The sequence below is a fragment of the Vombatus ursinus genome, unplaced genomic scaffold, assembly GCF_900497805.2.
Source record: "Vombatus ursinus unplaced genomic scaffold, bare-nosed wombat genome assembly UNPS02014932.1, whole genome shotgun sequence".
Classification (NCBI taxonomy): domain Eukaryota; kingdom Metazoa; phylum Chordata; class Mammalia; order Diprotodontia; family Vombatidae; genus Vombatus; species Vombatus ursinus.
In genome coordinates this window covers 5,499,020-5,509,097 of record NW_020954710.1, presented here as the reverse complement: position 1 = coordinate 5,509,097, position 10,078 = coordinate 5,499,020, and the positions used below count along the sequence as shown (strand labels likewise).

The following is a 10,078-nucleotide window of genomic DNA, read 5'->3' as shown; positions in this document are numbered from 1 at the left end:
ATTAGAGGACCAGACTTAGACATAAAGGGGGACACTGGAGGACCTGACTTAGACATAAAGGGGGACATTATAAGCAGATTAGAGGACCAGACTTAGACATAAAGGGGGACATCATATACAGATTAGAGGACCAAGGGAGAAATGATCTATCAGATCTATAGATAGGGGAAGAGTCCAGGACCAAACAATCAGATCACAGAAGATAAAATGGACAATTTTGATTTTTTAAAATTAAAAAGCTTTTACATCATCAAAATGAGGTGGGGAGGGCGGGAATCTTGGCAGCAAATTTCTCTCTTAAATGTTTCTTATCAAAAGAACTGATTGAAATGTATAAGCATAAGAACCATCCCTCAGCCGATGTTATATTTGAAAATTAAGGTAAACTGAGAGACCAGGTATAGGGCAGCTAGGTGGTGCCACAGTGCATAGACCACTGGACCTGGAGTTAGGAAGATGAGTCTTCCTGAGTTCAAATCTGGCCTCAGGCACTTACTAGCTATGTGACCCTGGGCCAGTCACATAACCTGTTTGCCTCAGTTTCCTCATCTGTAAAATGGGGATGATAATAGTCAATAAGCATTTATTAAACACCTACTGTGTGCTAGGTACTGTGCTAAGCAGGAGGTCTCACATCCTCATGAGGCAGAGAGCAGCATACATATGTAAGCATGCACCCAATGCATACAAAAAGAAAGCTGGAGGGGTGATAGCAGCTCTTTGACAGATGAGGTGATAGGCTTGACAGATGAGGATAATGAGGCCGTTAGCTGCCAAGCCTCTAGCCCGAGGTTACATAACTACTAAGCAGCAGGTAACTGGGGGCAGTTAAGTGACACGCTTTTACAGCGTTGCAGAAATTGTAGTAAGGGAGCCCTGAATTCAAATCTTGCCTCAAACAACGAATGCCTGGATGTCCCCAGGGAAAGGCACTTTGCCTCTGTTTCCCCATATGTACAATGGAAATAATAAAAGCACCCGTCAGTATTGTGTCGTGGAGGGGATTAAACAAGTGTGTAAAGTGCTTTGCAACTCTTAAAGCGCTATATAAAAAAAAATCTAAAAAGCGCTGTATGATTGCTGGCTATTATTGTTGTTGTTGTCATAGACAAAGAGTACTAACAACCGTGAGCAACAGGGAAGGCTTCTTGTAGGAGGTAACACTTGAATTTAGGGGCGAATAAGGCTAAAGATGTTTAACATTGGGAGAAAAGGAGGGAGCGCACTCCCGGCGAGGGGCACAGCCAATGCAAAAGCCCGTCACGAGGGCCGTGGCAGCCCTGGGGCTCCGCTGCACCTGGCCGCGCTGGGCGCAAACCTTGAGCCGCAATTGCAGGACGGCCCCGGGGAGCCCGCGCGTCCCGCCGGCCGTCGCGCGTGCGTGCTCCGAAAGGGCGGGAGCTCTCTCCCTCCCCGCCGACCCGAGCGTCTGTTGGTCGGGCTGAACCATCTGCGCGACTGCGCGTGGGGGGAGCTCGTCTGCCGCTGCCGCCCCTCGCCGGCCTCCCCCTCCAGGCCGCCAACACCCTCTCCGAACCCGGTTCGAATCTTTCTCACGCCGCGTTCTCCGCTGAGGCGACGGCACCGGGACTTGGGACGGGGTGGCGAGTCTCCGCGGCCGGCCCGCCTCCCCCGCGCGCGTGGCTCCGGTGGGCCGGCCCGACGTCCGACGAGGGGAGGAGGCAGCTCGAGCGCCATTTTGTCGGAGCGCAGCGGTGGCGGTGTCGGCGGCAGTGCCAGGGCTGGCCTGTGTTCCACTCGCTCGCCTGTCCGGGGCCCAGGGGCGGCCGCGCGGGTGAGTCGCGGGTCCCCCGGTGCAGCGCCCGGCCGGCCCGGAGGCGGCGGGGGCAGAGCAGGGCCTGGCCCCGGCCCCGTCCTGTCCAGGGCCTCGCCGGCTCGGGCCGGGCCTGGGGGAGGAGGGCGGCGCGGCCGGAGTTGGGGGGGAGGGGGCGGCGCAGGTTCGGCCGCTCGAGGGGGGTCGGGTGGTGGTGTACCCGGGCCAAGACCACGTGTTCGTGACGCTCCCCCCGCCCGCTGCACCCGTGGTCATGGTTACCGGCCGGTCGGATCGGGCTGCATGAGGCCCACGGGCCTCGGCCTGCGCAGGGCCCGGCCGGGGGATCAGTTTGTGCTCCCTTGACAATCTGATCACCGAGGCTTTGGGGTGAGGGTGGAGGGTGGCTGTTATCGGGGACAGGGAGGTAGGGCTAACCCCATTGAAAGGATGGGGAAATCGAGGCAGCCCAGATTTCATGAGCCGGAGGTGCCCGGTGAGCTTGAAGTCTGTCAGTTATTCGTTCAATGAACGAATCTCAGCTCTTGAAGAGACCGAGACAAAGAAAAAAGAGATTAAAAAGGCAGGCTCACCCCCAGGAGTTCACAATCTAAGAGGGACACCCCATAGGGACCAGAGAAATGGGGAGCAACCTGCAGGTACCCCGGCGTGTGGAGTTAGGACCAGGGGCTCACCACTCAGGGACTACGAGGGAGGTTCGGGGAAGCTGTCTCACTTTGCTTGTCTCCAAAACAAGGGGTACCCTAGTGGAAGACCTTCCAGGTGGGGAGGCCGGTCCGAGTCACTCCAGGTCCATGTGCCCGGCTGGGGCAATCCCCAGGGTTTGGTCATCCACAGGTTGTCTATTGAATAGGAGAGGGAAATTCCCAAACTTTGCAGTTTGCTCAAGGTGTAGGTACAAGGCCAGATTCTTTTATCCCCAAGCCTAGAGCTCCTTCCATACCCTGCCTTCCAGAATCATAGGATTATGGACTAGAAAGGGTAGTTCCTTTTGCAGATAGAGTTAACTCCCATTGAATAAGTCACTTGCCCAAGATACTGGTGTTTTTGGGTTGCTTAGGAAGCAACTGAGTCACATTACTTACTAATGTCAGAGCTGGGATTTGAAGCCGGGTCATCTTATTCCAAGTCTTCCAACTACTCCTGGCTGGTGGGGGAATTTAACCCTGACCCTTTACCAGCCCTCCCATGATTTCTTGTAAGTCTTAATAATGACGAAACTGTGACAACAAACAAACTCTGATAACTATTTAATCAACATAGTAAGCTAGTTAACCCAAATTATTTTGGTTATTACTACAATAAAAGTTAAATTGTGATAAAGTGTCATTTATTCGTGTCTCCCTGTCAGGAACATTAAGTAAAGATGTCTGAATACATTCGGGTAACAGAAGATGAGAATGATGAACCCATTGAGATTCCCTCAGAAGATGATGGGACAGTGCTGCTGTCCACGGTCACTGCCCAGTTTCCAGGGGCATGTGGGCTCCGCTACCGGAATCCAGTGTCTCAGTGCATGAGGGGTGTGCGACTTGTAGAAGGAATTCTGCATGCTCCTGATGCTGGCTGGGGAAATCTGGTATATGTTGTCAACTATCCAAAAGGTTTGTGGATATTTGTGTCCTGGCAGTTTTTGTGTCATTGATGGTATAAATCTTGAACTTCTTCAGGCAAAATACTGCATCGTTTGAGATAGGCCTCCATCAAAACAGATAGTTGTGACCTCTTCTCGTCTACATGGGCAGCTGTTTTAAAAGATGCATCTGGGCTGCAGTAAAATGTTGCATTATTAAAGAAATTACTATCACTTTCAACACAGCTATTTGAATAAAGCTATCCAACTCTAATAATAGCAACATTTACATAGCAACAAAGTGACGGGAATGTTTTATATAAATTATTTCATTTAATAACAACTCAGGAAAAGTGGGTAGTGCCAGGTGTAGTAAGTATCTCCATTTTATAATGGAAATAACTTCAAGTTCTCTAAGTAAGTGGGGAAATCCAAGTCCTCAGACAAAATCCAGTTTTCTCACCCTCTGTAACATCAATTTTAAGTGAAGGGCTTTAGGAAACCTAGTTGGATGGATAGGGGAAGGTTGAGATAGAAACATAATAAATTTGCTGTTCATAAGTTAGTGCTGTTAAAGTATTTAAAACTTGAATGATTTGATCTTTCTTTTGGTAAGTCTCATTTGTGTCATTAATTTGCTTAAGCAAGCCTCTTTATTCCAGAGAACAGTTTGACACATGTTCAGAAAGTTTTAAACTAGTAGGAACTAGTTAGATTCTTCTTCTCTTCTACCCTTTTGTGGTTTAGATGCTAAATCTAAGAGAAGTTAAAAAAATCTTAGGAAGATGGTATGCTATTTCAAGTTGATTAGGGGCCATCCATTATGGCTTTTGGGGTGTTTTGTTTTGGGAGGGGGAGTTGTTTGTTTTTAGTAGTTTTCACTCGCTGGTCCCTTTGCATATCTTTTCTAGACTCTTTGGACATGACTATACCAGACTTGGCCTGGATGTGAAAAGTGCTTAAATGGCACCATCCAGAAAGTTTGAGTTTCCTTTTCACCAGCACGTTTTAGTTTTCCAGTGTATTATTTATGTTGAGGAATTGGCCAGAAGTTAGTGCTTAGCCAGACTCGTACAGCTGTAACAGTTAAGTTGTTGCACCATTCTCCTTTCCATACTGTTATGTGGAAAGCATTTTAGTTTATCTTCAGAATCATATGGTGTTCTCCAAGATGGAGAGAGCTTGGAATGAATAGCACCCAGAAAGCCCAGGACAAACCCCAACATAGCTTCGAGTATAGGTTGGATTTTCAGTGGATTAACAGTACCCTTGAATGAAGTAGCCCCTTATTTCCAAAGCTCAGCCAATAGTATCATGGGGGTATATTCTAATGAGTTGCAAAGTAAATATTTCAAAAAGATTTCCTGCTCAATTTGTTCAGATAACAAAAGGAAAATGGATGAAACAGATGCCTCCTCAGCAGTCAAAGTGAAAAGAGCTGTGCAGAAGACCTCTGATTTAATAGTCTTAGGGCTTCCCTGGAAAACAACTGAACAAGATTTAAAAGACTATTTCAGCACTTTTGGGGAAGTCCTTATGGTGCAGGTAAGCCTTGCTTTTGCTTAGTGAAAATTTATGCTGCCCCCTACTTTTTTTTTTTTGTCTCAGTGAATGGTATCTTTGGCATCCCCATCAGTATTATATGAGTCATTGTCCTTCGTGTTCAATAGAAGATAGTTCCTCTGTTGTTACATCTTACATAAAAGAAACTAGAGAGACCTACAACTTGCTCTGTTTTCTACTTTAGGTACATGTATGGCAATACTTTGGTATACTAAAATCCCATTCTTAGAGAGTGGGTTGGTCAAGCATCAAGTCATGCTGTAAAAATAGGTCTTACAGAAGTCAGTTACCCTAAGCATTTTATTTGGAGAAAGGGGAAGTGAATTATCTTTCACTTAAGTAATTACAGGAGATAAATTAGTGTCGGACTTTCTAAAAATGAATTAAAATACCTGAAAATTAAATATAAATGCTCGAGTATCACTTAACACCATCTTGATTCATGACTTTTCCTTTTACAAAAAAAGCCATTTTCTGTTAAAATAAAGGTTGGGAGTTGACTGTTTTGAGGTTCTGTCACTCTTTGTTTTATAACAATATTGTTTGTGAACCCCTGTTCCCAATTACTGCCATCAAGCACTGATTGTTGTTGCTTTAGCTTTTGTGACTGGACACAATTGTTATTTGTGCCAGTAATTTTATTGATATGGCTTTTAAAACTTTTTTAGGTCAAGAAAGACATTAAAACTGGTCATTCAAAAGGATTTGGTTTTGTTCGTTTCACGGAGTACGAAACACAGGTGAAAGTGATGTCACAGCGCCACATGATAGATGGACGGTGGTGTGACTGTAAACTTCCTAATTCCAAGGTACTTTCTTCTATTATTTTCTTTGTACAGTAGGACTTTTTGAAAAACCACTAATTTCATTTGAGAAAAACTACAAAGTTTTCATTTAAACTACCCTCTTCCTTCTTTGTGGGACTTAGGTTATCGCGCCCTTGCACTGTGCAGTGATGCTGGAAATAGCCTCTTGACCACTTCATTTTTGTTCACTTTTATTTAGTTTGTTCTTGGTTTTGCTGCTATTGACTTAGTCATCTCTTAAATTAGAGAACATGTACATAGTGACAGTAAGAGTACATTTCATTAGAAAGACCTATCTTGCCCATCTGAGACAACTATTACTTTGTTCCAGGACCTTACTAAATAAGTCTTGCTAGAATCTAGCCATGTCTCCAAAATTCTGAGTTTGATTCTGCGTAGAAACCTTTTAGGGAAAAGCCTCTCATCATTAGGAACACATCATCTTCATCATAAAGCATAAGGGCACTCAGAAGAGCAGCCAAATAACCTTTTACATCCCCAGCCATGAACTTTGTAAAGTCTATTCATTATGCTGTCAGCAGTTTCTCATTTGCTCTCTTCTCTTGTGTGATTTGACTTAGCAAAGCCCAGATGAACCTTTGAGAAGCAGAAAGGTGTTTGTTGGGCGCTGTACAGAGGACATGACGGCTGATGAATTGCGGCAGTTTTTTTGCCAGTATGGAGAAGTGGTAGATGTCTTCATTCCCAAACCATTCAGGGCTTTTGCCTTTGTTACATTTGCAGATGATCAGGTATTTTTTTTTTTTACTTTAATATTTTAGTCCCTGCTAATTCGGTAAACTTTTTTCATGAACTTTACCCATCCAGCTGTTTACCATGCTTCTCAAAGCCTCTTGGCCTTTATATAAAATTTTGAATGTGGGGTGCTGGATATTGGCCATGTATGCTTTTAAAAGTATTTGTTAATTATTTGTGGAAGTATATGACACTGTGTTGTGAATGATAACTTTGTGCAAATGCATGCATTTCGACTGATGGTGGTATCTTGTCTTCTGAAAACAAATTACCAGAAAATCCCTGCTGCTTTTACTAAAGCTAAAAAGGGTGTTTTTGTTTTAATAGATTAAGTTTGGGCAGCTTTTTTCTACCTTAGAGACTGGTTTTAATCTTGACTTTCTTTTCTAACCATCCTGAAGCATAGTTTAACCTCATTTATTTGCATCCCTTATTTCTTATAGGTTGCCCAGTCTCTTTGTGGAGAGGACTTGATCATTAAAGGAATCAGCGTACATATATCCAATGCTGAACCTAAGCACAATAGCAATAGGCAATTAGAAAGAAGTGGAAGATTTGGTGGTAATCCAGGCGGCTTTGGAAATCAGGGTGGGTTTGGTAACAGTAGAGGGGGTGGGGCTGGTTTGGGAAATAACCAGGGTAGTAACATGGGTGGAGGGATGAATTTTGGAGCTTTCAGCATCAACCCTGCTATGATGGCTGCAGCCCAGGCAGCACTGCAGAGCAGCTGGGGCATGATGGGCATGTTGGCTAGTCAACAGAACCAGTCGGGCCCATCGGGCAACAACCAAAGTCAAGGCAACATGCAGAGGGAACCCAACCAGGCTTTTGGCTCTGGCAATAACTCGTATAGTGGCTCTAACTCTGGTGCAGCAATTGGTTGGGGTTCAGCATCAAATGCGGGGTCAGGCAGTGGGTTTAATGGAGGCTTTGGTTCAAGCATGGATTCCAAATCATCAGGTTGGGGAATGTAGATAGTTCTGGTAACTATGGTGGGAATTAAATTTTTCTAAACTCATGGTAAGTATATTGTAAAATACATATGTACTAAAATTTTCAGAATCAGTTTGTTCTGTGTGCAGTATATTCAGCAGTATTTTTGACATTTTTCTTTAGGAAAAGAGGAAAAAAATTAAAGGAATTTTATAAGTTTTGTTACATAAAGGGTTGAAATACTGAATGGTTGAAAGTGAACTGCTATTTGCCTGATGGGTAAACTAACACACTACAATCGATTATTAAAAAAAAGATTTCTCCTGTGATATTTTATCCCTGGACTTCTCGTCAAGTGAATTTCTTTGCATGTTCAAAATGGAAACCATTAGTCAGAACTACATTCTCCTTGTTTTAATTTGATCCCCACCATACAGATTTTTCCTTAGAAAAATCTCCAATCTGGAGAACATGCTGTCATGATGTTGGTATTTTTGTTTCATTTTGTTTTTGTTTTGTTTTTTAACACTGTCTCTCCTCATATACTAAAGTATGATATGAAGGCTTCATTTAATCTCTGCAGTTCATCTCATTTCAAATGTTTATGGAAGAAGCACTTCATTGAAAGTAGTGCTGTAAATATTCCGCCATAGGAATACTTCTGTCTACATGCTTTCTCATTCAAGAATACTTCCTCACCCTGCACGTGCTGCGTCTTTGACGGTGGGTGTCCCATTTTTATCCGCTACTCTTTATTTCATGGAGTCGTATCAACGCTATGAACGCAAGGCTGTGATATGGAACCAGAAGGCTGTTTGAACTTCTGAAACCTTGTGTGGGATTGATGGTGGTGCCGAGGCATGAGAGGATGGTATGAGCGAGAAACAGGAGAGAGCGCGTGCAGAGACTTGGTGGTGCATTGAACTTGGCGAGATGTGTCTCTCAATCCTGTGGCTTTGGTGAGAGAGTGTGCAGAGAGCAATGATAGCCAGTGATGTACGAATGTTTCTTGCATTCAAAGGACATCCACATGTGTTGGAAGACTTTAAGTGAGTTCTCTTCCTAGTTAACCAACTAGCTGAATGTGTTAAGTGAAATGAATTACTTGTATTTTTTCCCTTATGTCAACTGCTGTGAATGCTGTATGGTGTGTGTTCTTTTCTGTTAATGATATGTAAGTGTGGTAACGTGACCTGAAGATGATGGGGGCTGTGACTGGGAGCACTGGCTGAGCTTGTGGTGTGCTTTGCAGGGTTTCTTTGAAGCAGAGTCCACCAGTGAGCTCAGGGTGTGTCTCAAAGAAGGGTGGAAGTTCTAATGTCTGTAAGACACCCCTCAGAATGCTGTTTGCTGCAGTTCTGTGTTCTGTGCTTGGATGCTTTTTAGAAGATTTGTCAATGTTGGAAATTCTTAAATAAAACTGATTTAAATAATATGTGTCTTTGTTTTGCAGCCCTGAATGCAAAGAATTCATAGCAGTTAATTCCCCTTTTTTGGCCCTTTTGAGATGGAACTTTCATAAGTTTGTTGCCAATAGTTCATTTTGCTTCAAATAAACATGTTTGAAAAGTTGTCTCAAGTCAAATGGATTCATCACCTGTCATGCATTGACACCTGATACCCAGACTTAATTGCTATTTGTTCTTGCATTGTCCAAAATAAGTTTTGTTTTTTGTATTTTTTTAATCTAGTTTTTAATGAGTCTGGGTGACCTCACCTAAAATGGTAAGCAGTACCCTCCAACTTTCCTTAGTGCCTCTGCACATTAGGTGATAATTCTTATTACACAGTTTGTATGAATTTCCACTTGGGGAAATCATGTCTACCTTTTAGAATGTTTTAATTTGGGGGAATTGGGTAGAACAGTTAAATGTTTAAACGATTGCTTTTTTATGCTTTGTAGCAAAGCAGATAAGCTTAAAAGGGGGGGGGGGTATACAGACACCCTACCTAATGGATATGAGAAGGAAAAGTGGAGTTAATTGCAGTCAGGAATAAGGTTGAAGAAACCACAAAGTTTATCTTGTGCCTAAAATAATCATTTAGGAAATGTGACAGCTTATGAACTAATAGTTTGGGTTGGTTTCTTATTTGACTGCAGGGGGAAAAAACTGTTAAAAGAGTTGTCCTTTCCCTGTCCCCCAAACCCCTTCCCCCCCTCCTTTGAAGTGCAAATATAGTAATGGTAAATAAAATTATTTGCAAAACTCAGATTAGGCTCTCGTGCTGCATTGTTAAGTATGTGAAAGCAATAACATGTTCATTCTTTATTATTGTATTTCATGTAAGAGCGTTAGAGTTCTTGTGTTGTTATTGCTCCTAATGCCCTTTAGCTAGTTGAGTTACAATAAATAGGTTTGTCATTTTGCAAGCTGTTTCAGACAGTGAAGTCATGATTTCCTTTAGCTTTTTGAGTAATCCCCAAGTTGTTTCATTATTCATTTTCCTCTGTAAAAGGATCTTGAGTTGTTTTAATTTCTTTCTGCATCTAAAGCTGCATGATGTCCAAATCCTGTACCATCTGAATTTTGCATTTTAGCCCTTGCACTATTACTCAGCAGCAGTAACATGGTAACACTTAAAATGGTATTCGGGAACCGCCAAAGACTAAACGGGCAAGCCTTCAAGGAACCCAATGGTAAGTTAACTTGT

The 10,078-nt window shown here is 43.2% G+C and overlaps 1 protein-coding gene across 2 annotated transcripts; it reads left to right on the top strand.

The window, feature by feature from the left end:
- Nucleotides 1-1,708: 1,708 nt before the first annotated feature.
- On the top strand, nt 1,709-8,861 carry TARDBP (TAR DNA binding protein). 2 transcript variants are annotated; one of them, XM_027843850.1, is made up of 7 exons: nt 1,709-1,795; nt 3,147-3,399; nt 4,750-4,913; nt 5,600-5,740; nt 6,319-6,489; nt 6,937-7,081; nt 8,010-8,861. In XM_027843850.1, exons 2-7 carry the CDS (start codon nt 3,162-3,164, stop codon nt 8,063-8,065), a joined length of 915 nt encoding a protein of 304 aa, XP_027699651.1. In that variant the 5' UTR covers nt 1,709-1,795; nt 3,147-3,161; the 3' UTR covers nt 8,066-8,861. The 2 variants fall into 2 exon arrangements, with proteins under 2 accessions (XP_027699651.1, XP_027699650.1); XM_027843849.1 differs by having other exon boundaries at nt 6,937-8,861.
- The last annotated feature ends 1,217 nt before the right edge of the window (nt 8,862-10,078 follow it).

Coding starts and splice junctions, on each gene's coding strand:
- TARDBP (XM_027843849.1), top strand. CDS start 3,162: ATGTCTGAATACATTCGGGTAACAGAAGATGAGAATGATGAACCCATT. Junction 4,914..5,599: donor GGGAAGTCCTTATGGTGCAG/GTAAGCCTTGCT, acceptor AAACTTTTTTAG/GTCAAGAAAGACATTAAAAC. Junction 6,490..6,936: donor TTACATTTGCAGATGATCAG/GTATTTTTTTTT, acceptor TATTTCTTATAG/GTTGCCCAGTCTCTTTGTGG.